Source organism: Mesitornis unicolor, unplaced genomic scaffold (assembly GCF_000695765.1).
Source record: "Mesitornis unicolor isolate BGI_N332 unplaced genomic scaffold, ASM69576v1 scaffold28049, whole genome shotgun sequence".
NCBI classification, from domain to species: Eukaryota; Metazoa; Chordata; class Aves; order Mesitornithiformes; family Mesitornithidae; genus Mesitornis; species Mesitornis unicolor.
The window spans coordinates 6,540-24,727 of NW_010209743.1; the positions used below are offsets into that span (position 1 = coordinate 6,540).

Below are 18,188 nucleotides of genomic sequence, written 5' to 3' on the forward strand. Positions count from 1 at the left end.
GGTGCAGAAACAAGGAGAGGAAGAGTCTTTGCGTCAGTTCTAGTTATCAAGTTTCTGTAAGGGTATCATAGCACACATGGTTTGTGGCCTTTGAAAGTTTGGATTTCATCTGGTCCAAAGAAAATTTGCAAGAGACACAACTGTGGTTTTGGTGGGGAAGGCTGCTGCACGGCAGGACTGCACTGCATTCGGCAGTGAGGGCTTTGAGTTGGAGTATAATGGAGTTTTCCTGCTTTTTGGGGTGATTTTGGTGTGGGGTGGGGGCTTGCTGAGAAAAGTGCTTTCCTCCTCAAGTGCCTTAACGTGGAGAGGAAAGCAATGACCAAGCAGAACATCTTCAGAGGTAAGAGGTGGAAGATATTGTTTTCCTTTTTTAGGAGAAAAAGGGGCAATAAACCACAGGGAACATAGTTTGAGAATGGCTGCTGTCATCCAGAATGGCTGATTGTGGAAGCTGTTAGGATTGCAGCGGAAAAAGATGATAAGGAGGATAGCTGAGGAGCTTGACAGAGTTAATGCTAATGCTTGAGGAATGTGCTGGAGCTCCCTGTGAACCTGAAAGTTTTCTAGGGTGAATTAGGGGGGGGAAAACCCAAATAAGTAAGAACTAATATAACCTTTCTTTCATCAGACATGTCAAGTGTGCCAGATGATGCTGCCCAACCAGTGCAGTTACTGCGCTCACCAGAGGATCCACGCTCACAAGTCCCCGTACTGCTGCCCGGAGTGCGGAGCCGTCTGCCGCTCGGCCTATTTCCAGACTCACGTCAAGGAGAACTGCCTGCATTACTCCCGCAAAGTCGGGTTCAGGTTTGTGCAGCTCCAGAGGGTCCGGAAACTGGAGTTTAGATCTTTGGAAATGTGTTCTCCTTACAACAGAAATGAAAGAGGATATAGCCTGGCCCTGGTGTGGTTTTCTGCATGACAAAACACATTTCAAGTGGGGAATTGCTAAATGGATTTAAGAGGAGGTTTCTAAGAGCAGAAATTATTTTGAGGCAGCTTTAAGCTGAAGGATGCTTGTGTTGAATTCAAGTTGCAGATGAGCATCTTGAGATTGATATTTGTAGCAAAAAGATTGCAGATCTTAATCCTCTAAATCTCTTTAAGGTTTGAACTTCTGTTTATGTCAGTTATAATGGACTGATGGATGTGGGCCTTCACGAGAAGGGCATAGATTATTTTCTTGTATGCCCCATTTCTCAGTGTTTGGAGAACTGAGACAGATGAGGGAAGGCTCCCAAGACTCTGGATGCTGTGTATGTGCGTGTGTTGTCTTTTCTCCAAGCTAATTGACTGCTTTAGTAAAAGACATTGCTTTTCCCTGCAAGCCTTTCCTCCTTGGCATGTTTAGATCACCTCAACTGCAGCACAGCTCTTAAGACACAGATGATTTGCTTGAGAGTTGGAACTAAGTGACCCTTTAAGATTCTTCACGGTTCTGTTTTTTCTCTGATTGCCATTAAATACTTTGAAATTTAAAATGAATAAGACAATTTCTGCTCTTGGAGCTGTTCTTTTAAGATGTCTGCAAACTCAGGAAGCCTCCACTGTGTGGTTTGTTATGAAATCACACTTAGGTTTTCAAGGGCTTTTTCTTTCAACTGTGAAGACAAGAAACACATAACAAACCGATGCTGAATTTAATTATATACAGATAGGGTTTTCTTATGTGGGATCTGATTTGAGGGGGCACAACCCACAACAAAGAACTAATTCCATTGCAAATTAAATGGCTGTGATACTTGGGCTGTTTGAAAATGAGTTAATATTTTAATATTAAAAGAGAAGGAGGAAAGCTGGGAAAAAAAATATTTTCCCCGAGATGAAAAAATGGGAATGGAGCAGATGTCAGAAAACCAACCACGGGTTTGGTGGAGTTCCTTGGGCTTCACTGGCACCTGAGAATCCCAAATGCAGGCCTGACTTCACTGTGCTGAGCTGCTTGTGCAGCACCCCCATCCCCACCGATGCCTCGATCGGTGTCGTGTCACAGGGTGACGCTGGCCTGAGCTGTGTCATGTAAGAAGCTTGGTCTTTTGGCAGTGATCCAGTGCAAGTCCTTTCTCCTCTGTTTCCAACTGATGGGCTTGCAGTGCATGGCAGAGCTTGGTCTCGGCTCTCTAAGTGTGTGACCTGGCATTTTTTAAAAGCATTATTCATTCCAGATGTATTACAGTCATATCTTTGTGATGCCTTAATCCTTGTCAGCAACCAGACCTCCCATCCATCTACAGATGTCATTAGCAGACTATCTACTTTCTGTGCCAGGGGCATTAATGAAGACCTAAACCAAGACAGAGCTCAAGAGTGATCCTTGCAGAATTTTTCGCTTTACCCAGCTTCTCTAGAAGCTAAATTTCTTTAACTTCTCCTTTAACTCGCATCTGCTCAAGCTCATCTGTGAAAATTCACCACCAGACAGGTGAATTCTGGCTGTGCCGTCCTTTTTATCCTGCCTGTCTCTGCCTCGGGCTTGATGTCATTGGCATTGTTGGAAACAGAAGAAATAAATTTTAGTTGCAAACCGTATCTAGATAATCTGTGGCATCTGCCCTGTGGTCGCATAGCGATTTTACTTCTTTTCTCTCACTTTTGTTACTCGCAGAGCTGAAAAGCCAAGGAGTTTTTCCAAATCCTTCCCAAGATAAGCTCAACTTTTGCTGCTTCTCACTGTATCCCCATTTTTCTTGAATTTTTGATGCTTAAGTTTGGGTTTGTTTTTGTGATCAGTCCTTATTCTGTCTCCTTTTCTGCTGATACCCCAATGCATTCAATTAAGATTGGAGTAAGATTGCTTTATTTGGGTTTTAGTCATGGCTAGTGTTTAGACTGAAAGTGAGAAAGGTCTTCTGCAGTTACAATCAACATTGAACGCTGCGTCTTAAACGCTGCTCTCCACTTGGCTCCAAGTGTCACCTCCCCACCTTCTAGCGCCTTCCAGCTGTCCCCACCGGCGTGGGACTCATTTTCCTGCTCAGTGCCATCTGGAGAGTCGAGGGGATGGAAGGTGACAGCGTAAGAAATGTTCAGAGGGTTAAGACAATGTTTTGTAGCTCTGTCTTCTCTCGCAGGATGCTTTCCAAGACTTTTACGCCACCCCTCCTTGCCCTGAGGCTATCTGATAGTCTTTTCTTGCAAATTATTCCCCCGTGCTGGGGAGATGATAGCAGAATTTGCAATTTGCAGAAATTACATGGCAAGCCTTTGACATCCTCCATGCACTTTGTTTGTCTAATTAGTTTACTTTGTCAAACTTTGTCATTCTGGCACTGGCATTCTTGATTACAAAGTGGCTCTTGTTTAAACTTCCATTTACTGTAAATTAAATTAACTTGTGATCATTTGAGCCTGAGTTTGTACGCATTTCATCCCTAGTCCTAAATGAACTACTACTAATGCAGAACCATCTCTTGCTGGTTCAGGGAGTGTTTGTGGAAGAAGGCCCTTGGATATTCCCAGACGTACCAGTCAGACCTCACTGTCAGGGTTAACATTTGTTCTTCCGTTTACACTCGGGGAATTTGTTCTTCCATAACAACACAGTTCCTGGTGTTACTATACTAGAAAGTCTCTCTCCCTGTTTCAGGTAAATGAGGATCAGGCTTGAAGGCAGAGCTACCTGAGCAGAATGTTTTCATGCTTCCCCAAAGATGACACCAGCTGCTGACTCTTTGAATTTAAGAAAACACTGTTTCTGTGTATATTTTGCAGGGAGAGGGTTTGGCTTCTTCAGGCTGGCTTCTGCCTAATGATCTTTTGAAGTGTAACTTCAAAGTGCGGGCTTGTTTCCTAAACGCTGCTGGGAGGCTCGTTCGGAGGGAAGGATAATCCAGCAGCTTGTTTGTTTTCGATACGGGCTTGGAGCTCTTCCAGTTGCTTGATAGCTGGGGCCCATCTGCGACGGCGGTGTCTGTGCCGCAGCACCACTGAGCGCACAAACCTTAACAGCGCCGTGGGCGAACGGCAGACCTGAGAATGAAGGAAAAAAGATATTTATAAGGCTCGCCAGAGGAAGTTATCCCTTGTGTGTGTCTCACATTCTGCTGACACAAGCGCTGGCCCCTGGATTGCCCGGCTGAGCTCCTCCACTGTAGTGGTGCTGGCTTAAGCAGAGATCCATCATGAGTCATTTTGATTGAATCTTCTTAGGAGAGGCTGCTCTGGTCCTGAATCAGCATAGGGGCTCCTATGGGGATGGTAAACCCCGCGGTGGTGTGGCTGCGGCAGACGAGGGCAGGTGTCAGCACCCTCGTATGCCCTTGCAGTGTTGGTGTCTGGCTTCTCTGAGAGCACAACAGGCAGGTGGGTTTTCGGGAGGAGTGTCGAAAAAAGCTGCTGGTTGTTGCCATCTTGGGGGAGCATCAAGGCGTTGTTGTCACAGGCGTGCGTTGGGAGGAAGGCAGGCTGGGACCGGCGGCGTGACCCTGGCTGTCCTCCTGGCCCCAGTTCTATGTTTTCAGCTGCTGAGGAGAATCCTTTGGGTCCACATGCAACCTCTGCTTCTTCCTCTGTCTCCTCCTGGAGCATGCACCCAGCTCCCAGACAAGCACCTCCCAGCCAACGCCTGTGTGTTAATGATTGTAGCGAGCTTAATCGATTCCTCAAGTATTTCTGTTGCTGTTTTCAGTATCTTTGCAGTTGCTGTCATTATTTTCTAGTGGAGTATGAGATGCAATTGTACAGGGTTACTGAAGACTTCCTAGCTGAATATTCTTTTTATTTTTATTTTGTACCAGCAACTAACTGGTATTTATGCTGCTTGTTGCTACCTGGGCATCTCATTGGATGCTTTCACTTTAGTTCTCACTTGTACCTGTGGTGGAATTGGCTTTCACAGACACAGGGCTGGCATTTTGCTGAACCACATCTGCCTTTATTCTTTCTGAGTTGTGTTAGTCTCTGAAGGCTTCTTCTACAGATCATGTTTGCTTGTCGCTAACATCGGGTTGTGAGATCTGCTCAGCTTGTGAATTCCTCTGTCGTATTTCTGCTTGACTCTTCCACGTTGCTGCTGAAGAGACTAAACAAGGACCTTTGCTTCCATCTGCACCACTTTGCGTGTGTGTAGGAAGCAACACTGTGGCTAAAACTCGGCTCTTTCTTTGTGCATCACGCAGGTGCATCCACTGTGGAGTTGTCTTCACAACCCTCGCCATGCTGAAAGTGCACATCCATGACAAGCACTGCGAAGTCTTCCACAAGTGTTCTTTCTGCCCGATGGCCTTCAAGTCGGCCGACACCACCATAGCTCACATGAGCAGCCAGCACCCTGCAGAGCCTCACAAGACTACTCAGTAAGTATTTGGGCTTTATCTCTTTTTCTTCTTTGCTGGGTAGCTCTAGAATTCCCCATTTCTCTCACAGGTTTTTTCCATTTTTGGTTTCTGTCCTCATATGAGAAGATCTGCTGCTTTGTCTGCCAGCGGGAGTCTGTTCCTAGGGACAGTGTGCTTTCACAGAATCCCAGAACGTCAGGGATTGGAAGGGACCTCCAAAGCTCATCCAGTCCAATCCCCCTGCCGGAGCCGGAACACCCAGATGAGGTTACACAGGAAGGCGTCCAGGCGGGGTTTGAATGTCTGCAGAGAAGGAGACTCCACAACCTCTCTGGGCAGTCTGGTCCAGTGCTCTGTCACCCTCACTGAGAAGAAGTTTCTTCTCAAATTTCAGTGGAACCTCCTGTGCTCCAGTTTGTGTCCATTACCCCTTGTCCTGTCATTGTTTGTCACCGAGAAGAGCCTGGCTCCATCCTCGTGACACTCACCCTTTAAATATTTATAAACATGAATGAGGTCTCCCCTCAGTCTCCTCTTCTGCAAACTAAAGAGACCCAGCTCCCTCAGCCGCTCCTCAGAAGGGAGATGCTCCACTCCCTTAATCATCTTTGTAGCCCTACGCTGGACTCTCTCCAGCAGTTCCTGTCCTTCTTGAACTGAGGGCCCAGAACTGGACACAATATTCCAGATGCGGTCTCACCAGGGCAGAGTAGAGGGGGAGGAGAACCTCTCTGACCTACAACCACCCCCCTCCTTGGTACAAGCACTGTCTCCTGGGTAGGAGGAGAGAAGTTTGGGGAGGGAAGAGCTGAACATCTGTAAAAGGAACGTAATGGTCACTAGCAGGACCCAGGGTGGCACCTCTTGGTAGATGGCTGCAGGGCAGCTGCTGCATCCGGCACTTGAAAGGAAGAGGACAGTTAACACCATGCAGTGTTGCCCCCAAAAATCACTAGAGAGAAACCTCCTGTTTTTTCCACTCTGTAGCTTTTCCCTCTAAGCCTTGAGCTGGTGCCAAAAATGTGTGCTTTATGGGAGGATCTGTGTAAAGGTGGGATTGAAAGTAATGTGTAGCTAGCTCGTGTACTTTGAGTTTGCTTGGAAGGGACTGCACTTAGCAACACACACGCGCTCTCACACACACACACGTAGGTAGTCATCCATATGCATAGAAGTAAATTTATTTTTAGAAAGCCGTGGTATGTGCCTGAGGCATTTTGCTGTTCTTCCCAGTTGAGTTCATGGTTCAGTTGTCCACGTGGGTGTGTGTTGACAATACACCGAGAGCACAGCCCTCCTCGGAAGCCCATCCGTTTCTGAAGTAGATGAGATAACTTTTTCCACTGACTTCTTAAGATAACTAGCAAAGAGAGACTGACTTTACTTTTTTAAATTGTTCCAGGGTGATCTACAAATGCTCCTGCGAGACAGTCTTTAACAAGAAGAAGCTGCTCCAAGAGCACTTCCAGCAGAACACCAACAAGTTGTTTGTGGGAGTGTTTAAGTGCCCACAGTGTCAGCTGGTCTATATGCAGAAACAGCAGTTAATGCAGCACGTTAAGGTAGGTGATTCCCACCACTTACTGATACGGGGTCCTGTTTTTTGAGTTCACAGAGTTTACATCAACTGTATGAGGAGATTGGTTGAAGAACTGGAAGGTTCTTCAGGAATGTATTAGTGGAAAAATAGACTACAGTGATTTACAGTATTATCTGGAAACATCAGTGGAACATTTTGTGTTAGTTGGTTGCAGGCAGTTACTCTCCTCTGTATGTAATTTAACCCTATGACAAAGGCTTGTTTTCTACAGGTAGCTATTTTTGATTTTTAACTGTCATATATTAAACCCAAGGAAGTGATAAAGCCAGGACGGGAGCTTTATATGGGGTTGCGAGACAGGGAGAAGTGTTCTCCAGCCTTTGGGAGGTGGGACCCCGCTTGAGTGCACCCGTGCTGGCACCACTCATACTGCTCCAGAAGATGGTCTGAAGTGGGTAGTTGTGTGCAACCCTAAAACTTGATGGAAATGGTGTTCCAGAGAGTGCTTCAAACCTGCCTCCCACAGTGACGTCTCACAGTGCAATGATCTCACTACCATTCATCACTTATACATAGGAAAAGCTGGTTATTGTCTATTTGGTGGTGGTTTCTAGTGGGATCCGTGTAAGGTCTCGCAGATCTGATTATTGCATGAATGTGTGAGCCATGCGTTTTTCTGTTGTCTTAGTCAGTATGTTTCTATGTGCAGTGTGTAACAACACTGCCATGGAAATCCTCTCAGAAGACTTCTTGATAGCATTCTGAAGAAAGGACTTGTAAAGTCTTATTTCCCTTTGATCAGAAAGGAAAGTGATGTAATTTTTTTAATCAGTGACTCTATATTGTTTATACTTACACTTAAAAAGCAAGAAGATTCGTTAGCTCACTCCTGAAGGCAAAAACCATTTGCAACTACTTCTTTGCTCTCTCCTCCATGCCTTTAACTTGCAAATCTGGAAATGCTTTGCATGCATTGATGAATTAAAATTTGAAGTCTTCCTGTGAGGCTGATGATTGCTTATCTTCTGTATTATAGCTAGGAAGGTAGAGTTGAGATTAAGGCTGGGACCTTCAAGGAGCCATTCGACCCCAGTGCTAAAAGACAGGCTTGGGTTGAGGTACACAACTTGTTGCTGCTCATTTGCAAATCCCACCCCCAGGGTGGGCAGTGGTTTGTGCACCAGCACCCTGACATCTCCACTACAAAACTTTGGTCTTTTAACAAGGTGGTATTTGGCCATCAGCAGACCTTTGAGATGGTAGTTGAAGAAGGCTTTTTGGTTGTGGCAGGGTAGTAGTTGCACTAACTCATCTCCTCACCCATCTCCTTCCCTATCAGATCCTTTTTGCAATGTGGAGTTTATAGGAGGTGCTGTCTAATGTGTGCCTTCATGCAGAACAAAGGAACCATGTGCCTTCTCGCCTTTCCTGGCTTTCAGTTGTTGAAGCGTAAGAGAAGGAGTTAGAAAGTCTGGTTCCTGTTACTGGTTCTGCAGAGAAGTCACTTCATTTCTCTGTGCTCCTGGATTTTCCTCCCCAGTGGTCCAATAACAGGAGGAATAGGGTACTAATGTACTGTCTGCTCAGAAAGCACTCGGGATTTCTAGATGAGGAGAAAGGTGAAGTGTTTGTGTTATGTGGAGCAGCTGTCATTGCCTAGCGGTTCATGAAAGAGCTTTGCAGACGTCAGCTGCATCAGGTGCAAAGCACACAGGCTTCTCAGATGAGACCTTGTGTTCTGAAGTTTGTTTGGTGTCTAACCCACAGAAAGGCTTCCAAAGGCCTGGGGCCTTCGTGCGTTGAAACTTTACCCATTATTAATTACTGTGCACAATTAAACCTCAAAAATACCCTTTTGTGTGGATGAACTTTTGTTGTTCCTGGGGGAGTTTCTTGAGGTTTCTCTGCTATGTTGCTGTTTTACTTGCTTTTGCTTTCCCACAGCTCTTCATTTCTGGATTATTTTCCTTACGTTCAGTTTTCTTTGTTAAAATAACTTTTTGGAGGACTTTGGATTTTGGCCTGTTGAACAACCAAAGAGCCTGGAGCCATATTCCTTATAAGGCTAGTTTCTGGCTTTATGCTTCCTTTTATTTGTCAGGAGCAAAGTTTTGAACTGTGCAAATGTAAATAGCAATAGATGGTGTGGAATAGAAGGAAGCAGATTGGAGAAACCGAGAGGTTGTTTCTTCCTGTCCCTTGAGCAACGATGAAACAGCTTTGGAAGCCCCAAGATAAGAGCAAACATTTCACTCAGGGCTTACCAAGCACTGTGTTTTTAGAGCTTGGGCTCTTGAAATAATGACAGTTAACATTTCTCTTCCATTACATCTTCCCTCTTTAACCAGAGTTCTCAGAGCTCATCCAAAATGTTAAACAGGCAGTACCAAGGAGCTGCTCGTCACACAGGAAACATAAACAGAAGCTTTGTATTTCTTGGGAAAACCTCTTGCTGGGAAAAGCACTAGAGCTGGCTTCAAGGCATACTGTTTGAAGGAGAGCTTAAACTATTTATTTAAATAATAAAACTTATTTATAACTTTATTTAAAGTTGTGTAATATGAATTACGTATAAATGTTATGTGTGACTCCATTATGTTATCCAGAGTGTTCATGGAATCCCCCAAAATCCTGAGGAGCTCTCAAACTTTCGCCAGAAGTCTGAGAAGGCATCAAGGAACCGGGTTCATACCCTACCAAAGGAGCTGTCAGTCGCCAACGGTACTTCCCATTCCTCTCTGCTGAGGAAGGACATGAGGGTGGAAGGACACAACCCGGAATCCAAGTCCAGGCTGGGAAGAACTGGTTGGACTTGCAAGGAATGTTCACAGTGGATCCCCGATCGGGAAACCTTTGTGTCCCACATGAAGAGAAGTCATGGAAGGGTAAGAATTCAGATGAAACAGCTCAACTAGGTAGCAAGAAATTTTTAGCAAAAGAGTCTGATAACCATTAATATTTGGGGCAAAATACCCCTGAGAATCTGTTTGCCGACTCACTGAGGAGTAAGCTCAGGGCCAGAACAAAGAAAAATCGTGTAGCCAGTTTTAAGCACACTTTCTGTCCTTGATCGTTTACTCTACAGCCTGCGTACTTCTTCCTCTTTGCTGTTCTTTCTCCTACTGCATCTGATGTCAGGTTTCCTCTTTGGCTTATCTGGGTAAGTGGATGGAAAGTCATGTCTTCTCCAGTTGCTGGTTCAACAGTCTGATGTAACTAGGGAAGAGTAACAAACTCATGCAGTGCACAGAGCACTGTCTATCATTACAGGAGCTGTAAATCTCAGTTTTGTTAGTTTCATAAAGCTCAAGCCTTGTGTTGACTTGACCTAATTCTGTCAAGCTAATCCTTGCTCACTGGCAGAACATAGGCCAAGATGTTGTGTGCAGCCAGATTTCATAATACTTTGGCATCAGGACTCCTTTTTTGATGTACTGAAGTCACCCTTCTTGAGTCCCATGAGCAGAGGCTGTGGAGATTGGGATCATGGTCTTCGATTCCTTCTAGCTTGACTTGGGAAGTGCTGGATTGTCCCACTTGATAAGTCTCAAGAGAAGAAGATGGGGGAGGGCTGAGGATGCTGGATTTTCCCATTTGAATTCTGTAGAAGTATGAAATGTGCTGAATATTTAAGTCCAATACATACATGTATTCATTAAACCAGCCTGAAAGGATTTTAAATGGAATGCATGCAGGTTAGACTGTAGAAGGAGGAGGCGGCAAGTTACAGGGCAGAGTTGCATAGGGGGACGTGGATAACAAGCAGGACTGTGTGATGCTCTTTAACATCTTGCCCCTTTATTGTGCTGAATTATGAGGAGAGAGAAGGGTAAGTGGACTTGCACTTCACACTGGGGTTCTGCCGCCTTCTGGGGCTGAAGTGACCTTCCACTGAATTAATTCTGCAAAGGGTCTTGTAGTGAAATGAGCCCAAAGGAGAAGCAGCTAATGCAATTCTTGTGTAACAATAAATAAATAAATAAATTAAAAAGCCAAGTGTGTGCTTTACCTAGGCTTGGTTTTTATAAGACCAGTGCTGGTATTAGCCAGCTGTTGGGCTGAGTACACTTGAGACCCCAAAATCTCAGTGATCTTTATCAGTGGAAAAGGGATTTTTTTGCACCTGAGAGGTAAGGTCCAAGTGAAGAGCGTGGGAACATTAGAATCCAGTCAGTGCCTTCCATCACCCTGTTATTAAAAGATATTTCTGTTCTTCTGCTAGTCTATGAAGAGATATCCCTGTCGACAGTGTGAACGCTCATTTAATGCCTCCAACAGTCTGCGTAGACACATCCGCAATAATCACGACACAGCAAAGAAAGTTTATACTTGCTGGTATGTACTGAACACCACTTTTCAAATTTGCTTTAAATGACAAGCTAATTCTTCAAGCTTGGAAGCCCTTTGTAATAGGTTGTGTCTGCTCCTGTCTGCTCCAGGCTGTAAGTTACTGAGGGAGAGTAAGAAGAAGAATGTGTTAAGCATGAGAAACTTGGTGGTTAGAATAAGTCTTTGCTTGTGACTGCACAATGCCCTTTGGAAACTTAGGGTAAGATTTTGAGATCTGCAAGTGCAACATGAGAATTCTAATGCACACCCTTGTGGAACAGCCAGTGAGAGATTGGGCTAATCTTTCGCTGCTTCATGGTTGGTGTAGTCATGCGTGACTCTTGTGACTTCCCTGTGAAAAAATGGTACAGAAGTTGTGTAAAATCCTAACAAACCAGGGCACTAGATGTAGCCACCACTTTACAGAGGTAGGACTGACTGCATAAGCTGCAGAGCAATGGAGAATTAAGCCTGCTGGATTTGCTTGGGAAGACACACCTCAGAGTTGGAAAATGAATTTGGAGACTTCAGATGAGCTGTGTAAATCAGCGGTGAATGAAAATCATTGCTGGTGAACATATTTTAACTGTGAATATAGTCTCAGTTCAGGACAAAACCCAGTGCTTACAAAACTGCCTCTACAACTGCTGCATTCTCATCTTCTGTTGCAGAGTAAGTTGTACCGACAAGCGTGCAGACTTTCTTCCTGTCTCATTCTGAAACATCCTTCTGAAACAAAATTAAAGCACATTTGTGTTGGAAGGGAAGTTTGCGGTGATTGGGGCACTTTTCTTTTTACTTAACTAAAATATTGGTTTAATGCAAGTGTTTCTGGAAGAGCCTGCTGTCACTTTACTGCACTTAAGTTACTAAAAGCCTGTCTTGAAGAGTACGTCCCTCATGTACTTTGTTTCTGTGGACTGCCTAGTGAGCCACAATAGCTTTTAGTGAATGGATAAAATACTGGCATCTCCACTGGCGCCTGGTCGGCATACATTCCTGAGTGTCCCAGTGTGTCTCATTCTGCTTTAAGTTTGTGGGCAATAGTCTTTCAGGTTACATGCACCTGGTGTGTATGAATCTGTTCTCTCCGGATCAGTTGTTTTCAAAGTGGAGTGCATCAGAATGAGAATGAATGCCCAGCTGGGCTGAAGGATTTGTACAGATGTACCTAACAGCCTGGGACATGCCAGCCCACTGTGTGTGTTAGCTTGTACAGGCCCTGGAGTCCAGTTTTTCTATAACTTTTCAGAACGACACAGTTGTGGATCCACAGCTTCACCCAAGGGTCCACGGTCGTGCCATGTGACTGTGCTTCACAGAAGACACAGCTACAAGTTCAAGTGAATTGTGGTTGTGTTTAATTGTCAAGCTTGTAGTTGCTCCTTCTCAAAATCTGCTGATGAAGTCTTAATTGGACAGTGGTTGTGTCTCTTTAATCATTGTAGTGGGAGAATTACTGAAACCACAGCGCTTTTCAAACCAAAGCTCTTCTTAAAATACCTGTCCCAGTGTCCCCGTAGCAGCTCTTTGTTTGGATCTGGGGTCTTATGTCCAGTCTTCCCTTTGATCCCTTTAAGTTTGTCCAGAGCACTCTTCTAAAAGTCACCTCTGTGACTGCCACTCACAAATGCTCCCATCTCTTTCAGTTCCTCATTGTCTCCTTTCTGTGCTCTGTGCATCACATCTCTGCTGCTCCTTTTCCCTTGGGTGCTGGCATCTGTTTTCCTTCCTCCCACCAGGCAGTTTGCGTCAGTGTCACATGTTATTCCCTACAGGGGTTTTGGTGCCTTAACTTCATGTCACCCTCTTCTCCTGGATTTCCATGTGAAAAATGGAAAAATTGAGTAAATTTGAGTAGTATTAGTCATTGGTCTGACAATTGAGTATCTGTGTGACTCGAGCATGCTGTCTTGTAGGTGCCCTCCCTCTGGCTTCTAACATTTCAAGCTGTGATTTCCCCTTCTCCCCCTGCCCTGCTTAGGTTGCTGCCTTCTGTTAAATTCATAGGGAGAAACCAGTGATGGAGGACTTACTTGAACACCCTCCTGCCAAGCTTCTCACTGGAGTAATTCAGGTTAGGAAAGCATCTTTCCCTGCTCACATGAAAAGAATTCTAAATGAGGACAAATTGCAAAATACTCTGATGTTTTGTGTATTTTCTTTCATAATTTGCTTGGTTATTGTTATGAGAACTTGCTCTTATTTTTGAAGTCTGAAGAACAAACTGTCTGAAACACTTGATTTTCGAGATGTTGTGATAAATACCACTTAATAACCTCTCATCTTTCCTCCATGAGGGAGAAAAATTCCATCATTATTAAATATTGATTTATCATCTAAGCAGTTCCTGTTAAAAACCAGAAGTATTCAACGAGCACGTCTGCATTTTCACATCATTACTGACTGTTGTTTAATTTCCATCTGGTTACTGGAAGATCTGTAGGAATCTTCTTCTCTCCTTTTAAAAGATGTCTCTGTTGCCCAGAAATGCTTCATCTCCTCCCTGTTGCTTTTCATCCCTTGCTGCCTACATTTCAGCTGCAATCTGGGCATTTCAGAGAAGTCCGGTGTAACTCGCCTCACTGCTTGGGTCGACGCAGAGCTGATGGACCTTCCCTGTGTCACACCAGCAGGCAGCAGAAGAGTACAAAGTCAATCTTGGGTTTCCCAGTTGCTAACAGAGACCTCTGTGTACTTCACCACTGCAGGGGGGTGGTTTATGTGTCTGCAAGACCTGGCACTTATTTCTAGTAGACCTTGGTCATCTGGGAGTGAAGGCTCACAGATGGCACATCCCCTTTCCATCTCTTTTGAAATGTCAGCCATGCTCTCTGGCAGCTCTTGAATCCCACCAAGTTTTAACATGAATAGTTACATATAAATGATGCATTCACGAGTGCTTCTGCCTAGGTTACAGTTATTAAAGTTGGAAGTTCAGCAGTTTTGTAAGAATTTTAAATGCGTTATGATACACGTGGTCTCATGGATGGGATGCTGCACTGGTGCTTGGGAACGCTGGGTGCTGAGCCTGGTTCTGCTGCAGGCCTCCCTGGTATTACAGAAGTCATGAGGTCCCCCTGTGCTGAGGTCTCTCATCTGAGGCTCGTTTTTCTCCCATGCGTTTTCCACCTTGATTATCTTACGCTTGTGTAGCATGTATCACAGTGGGCCTGATCTCCACTAGTCCCTCCATTTATTTAGTACCGCACTGTAAATAAGCCATGCCTTACTTTCATTCTCATTCATGCTTACTGTGGTAAATTCTAAACTGTTCTAGATTTCTCTCTGGGGTAATGTTTTATTATTAAAATGATGATTTGCTACATATTTGGTAATCTAATCGTATGTTACTCACCAGTCCCTGTCTCCAATGACACCTGTTGGTTTGGCACATAACGAAGAGCTGTTTGGATGGCAACAAATAGCTGGGCATTTCCTCTAATGAATCTTCCTTTTCGTATTTCCAAGGTACTGCACAGATGAAAATCAGACATTTCCTCAGCCGTTCATGCTGGAGAATCACATCAGCCTCATGCATGGCATCAAAAACCCAGACTTATCCCGGATGGCCAAAGCAAAAGCTCGAGAGAGAGACACGGCAGAAGTAACTGATATATTTTGATTGAAAAATAAATGTATCTGGCGAGTAGCTGTTCACTTGGGGTGTTATGTCAAGCCCTCTCGTCCATAAGGCCTATTTCCTTCCCCTCCCTTCAACTCCATAAAGTTTGCTTCTCTCTGGCAGTGTTGGGATCAGAACTGAACTGCAGCTGAGCTGCGGCAGCACCAGGGCAACTTGTCTTGCATTTTCCAAGATATTCTTGAACATGCGGCCCTGTGCTTCACTGGCCTTTTTTCAGTCTGTTTTGTAACCAGGCCCGATTTAGGTTTGTTATTACCCTTGTTTTGCCCTGCCACTCTGTTCATTATCCTTGTACGCTTTTCCTCTTTCTCCCTTGTTTTTTCGGCTAGTAACAAGAGTTTTCTGTTTTAAAGTACTTACTAGATCCATTACCTACAAGAGTGCATTCATCCTGCGTAGGACTGTGTAATTTTTTTCAGCAAATGTTAACTGTTCAGCTGATTTAATTTTGGGTTGGTTTGGAGTGGAGGGTTGGCTGATTGGGCTGCTTTGCGCCATTGACTTTAAAAATGGACACGTTTTCCGTATCTATCGTTCATCTGTACCCTAGCATTAAGGGATTGCAGTGCCGTAAGAAAACCTGGAGTAACTCATGAATTCCCTTCCAAGAGCTGGTGGAGCCAACGTACCAGGGCACCCAGCTAGATGGGGGAAGGTGGTGGCTTCATGAGGCTCCAGCTGGGTCTGCAAATACAAGCCTATAAGGTGTATCCTAAACAAAGACTGCTCAATGCTGCTGGATAAGGAGATAACAAAATTGAGATATGCCAGCAAGCCATCCTCATGGGAGGTGAAGCATGCTGTAGGATTATAAAGCAGGGGGAATGAGTTAATGAGAGATGCCATGAAGGAAAAGCCTAAGTGGAGGGGAAAATATTAAATCTGAGCAGCATGGTCTGGGCTAATGACCATCCCTGCTTCCCTCAGCTCTGTGAGCTCCTCTTTCCCATACCAAGTTCCCATTCTCTTTCCCCATCATGTTTCTGCCCAGCAAACACCACCCAGGTCTCCCATCTCGCCTTGCAAGACAGCAGTCGAGATCCTGCACGTTGGGGTGAGGTGATTGGGTATCACAGAATCCCAGACCGTTAGGGATTGGAAGGGACCTCCAAAGCTCATCCAGTCCAATCCCCCTGCCGGAGCAGGAACACCCAGATGAGGTTACACAGGAAGGCGTCCAGGCGGGTTTTGAATGTCTCCAGAGAAGGAGACTCCACAACCTCTCTGGGCAGCCTGGTCCAGGGCTCTGTCACCCTCACTGAGAAGAAGTTTCTTCTCAAATTTCAGTGGAACCTCCTGTGTTCCAGTTTGTGTCCGTACTGGTGGGAAAGGCAATGCAACAGGAGTCCCTTGGCATGGCCTTGTTTAGTTTGTATCAAAATACCCTTGTGTATTCACCCTGCAGATACACAGTTAGTGAGTTTAGCACTACTTCTTCCAGGGACTCAAACAACAAGGTGACTTTTTAATCTTTTATTTTTAAAGGCAAAATCTCCAAAGAGGATGGCAATGGATGAGGTGGGTCAAGTGGAGAGCGCTGCGGGTTCAGATGTGCCACCAGCCAAAAAACTGAAAGCGCACTGGAAATGCGCTAAGTGCGGCTTTGCGACAGACGTCAGCACTCAGTTTCAGGAACACATACCTCAGCACAAGACAGACAGCTCCACCTACCAGTGCTTGTTCTGCGGCTTGTGCTACACCTCTCACATCTCTCTGAACAGACACCTCTTCATCGTTCATAAAGTAAAAGATGAGGAGGAGGAAGAGGAGGAAGAAGAGGAGGAGGAGGAGGAAGAGGAAGATGAAAGGCAGAAGTCACAAAGGGAGATGAGTGAGAACGGACATGAGGGGTACAATGGTGAGATGAACACTACGGCAGAAGAAAGCCTGAAATGCAAAGAGTGCGACAGTGACTCGGCAATTTGTGAGCACAGTCAGACGTGTGGCATGGAGGGTCCCAGCAGCACCTCGCAGAACAATCATTCAAAGTCTCTTAAGACTTAAAAAAGAAAACCTTTTTGGTTGGTCAGGGTTTTTTTGTTGGGGGGGGTTTACTCAAAATACGGGGTGGGGATGGGGCAGATCTTTTAAATATGCTGTTGATTTCTTGGGATGGACATTGCTTTCCGTTAACTTCTATTTGTAAGGGAAATTTAAAACAAAAGAAAAAACCCTGCCATTGCATCCTAAGCACTAACTCTCTGCCAGACCAGAGAGGTGAAAAGGGAAAGCAGGGCGAGAATCCTCGCTGGAGCTTGTCCAACTCCTGAGGATAAAGGAGCACTTTCTGCAGCTGCAGTTTCGTTACGATGAGCTCTCTTCCTTCAAGTGTGTACTGCCTCAGCCTCTGCCTGGAGCCCCAGCCTCGCCTTCCCTGTCTCGCTTTCTTTCTCTTATTTATGGCTTATTTTTTTCTCTTTCATCCTGCCTTTGTTTTACTCATTTTAACTCAAAATGCAGTCTCAGCAAAACACACTTGTCAGGGCTGTGCTGGCTGATCCGGGATCTTCTGTGTTACACGGGTCGGGTTCAAGCTGTAAATTGTGCCAATTTTTTTTTTTAATTGCCCAAATAACAACCTTATTTTCAACAAGGCAAATTAATAAGATGTCTTGGACCTGAATCATCCTAAAAAGAGAATTTTGCAGTCCCCTCCCTCTCGGGTAAGCACAGCTCAAAGCCAGGCATCACATTGAGGAAGGCCTGGTTCCCCTCCGAGAATCTCTGGCTGCTCGTCAGTGGCTGGATGCCATCCCAGGGGTGGGCACAGCCGGGCTTGGTGCTTGGTGGCTCATCCCGGCAGGGAGCTTGGGCAGAGCCGGGTGGCAGGCGAGGAGCACTTGGCACAGGGTGGCACTGTCCCCAGAAGGAGAAAACATTCCCTGCCCCACCCATAGAATCAGCTGGAGCACAACCATCCTGGCACTGCTGACAGCACTGGCTCAGTGCCGGGGCTCCCCGGCTGGCTCGCATTGAGCTGCAGAGGAGGAGGAGGAGAGCGCGGCCCGCAGAGGTGTTGGCAGAATTGGGATCCGCTGTCCTGTGGCATCGCGAGGGCTGGCGTCTATCGTCGGCTCTTCTCCCACTGCAGCTCAGCGTTACCAGTCACCCGGGAGACTTTTCTTTCCATGTAGTCATATTGACTCTGTCCTTCCTCACTTGTTGCCCCATCACACATGCGCTTTGTGTAATAACCTTCCATACCATTCTTTTTTTTTTATTCTATTGAGCCAGAACCCTGCTCGTTATTGTTTACTATGATGATGTTTAAATAATTTAAGAACTATTTATCTTACTGCATTCGGATCGCTCCCCTTGTCTCAACGTGTTTTGATACAACCCGTTTGGACTCTTTGTACTTTTTGGTAGGGTGTTCATTAGCCTAGGGGCCGTC

At 45.3% G+C, this 18,188-nt stretch overlaps 1 protein-coding gene across 1 annotated transcript; it reads left to right on the top strand.

The window, feature by feature from the left end:
- Positions 1–631: 631 nt before the first annotated feature.
- Positions 632–16,798, top strand: LOC104547324 (zinc finger protein 592-like; the record flags this gene model as incomplete). Its single annotated transcript, XM_010192958.1, has 7 exons — positions 632–810; positions 5,121–5,297; positions 6,682–6,841; positions 9,426–9,704; positions 11,042–11,154; positions 14,620–14,755; positions 16,280–16,798. Coding segments are annotated over 7 exons (1,563 nt in total), but the record flags the coding sequence as incomplete, so codon positions are not given.
- Positions 16,799–18,188: the final 1,390 nt, after the last annotated feature.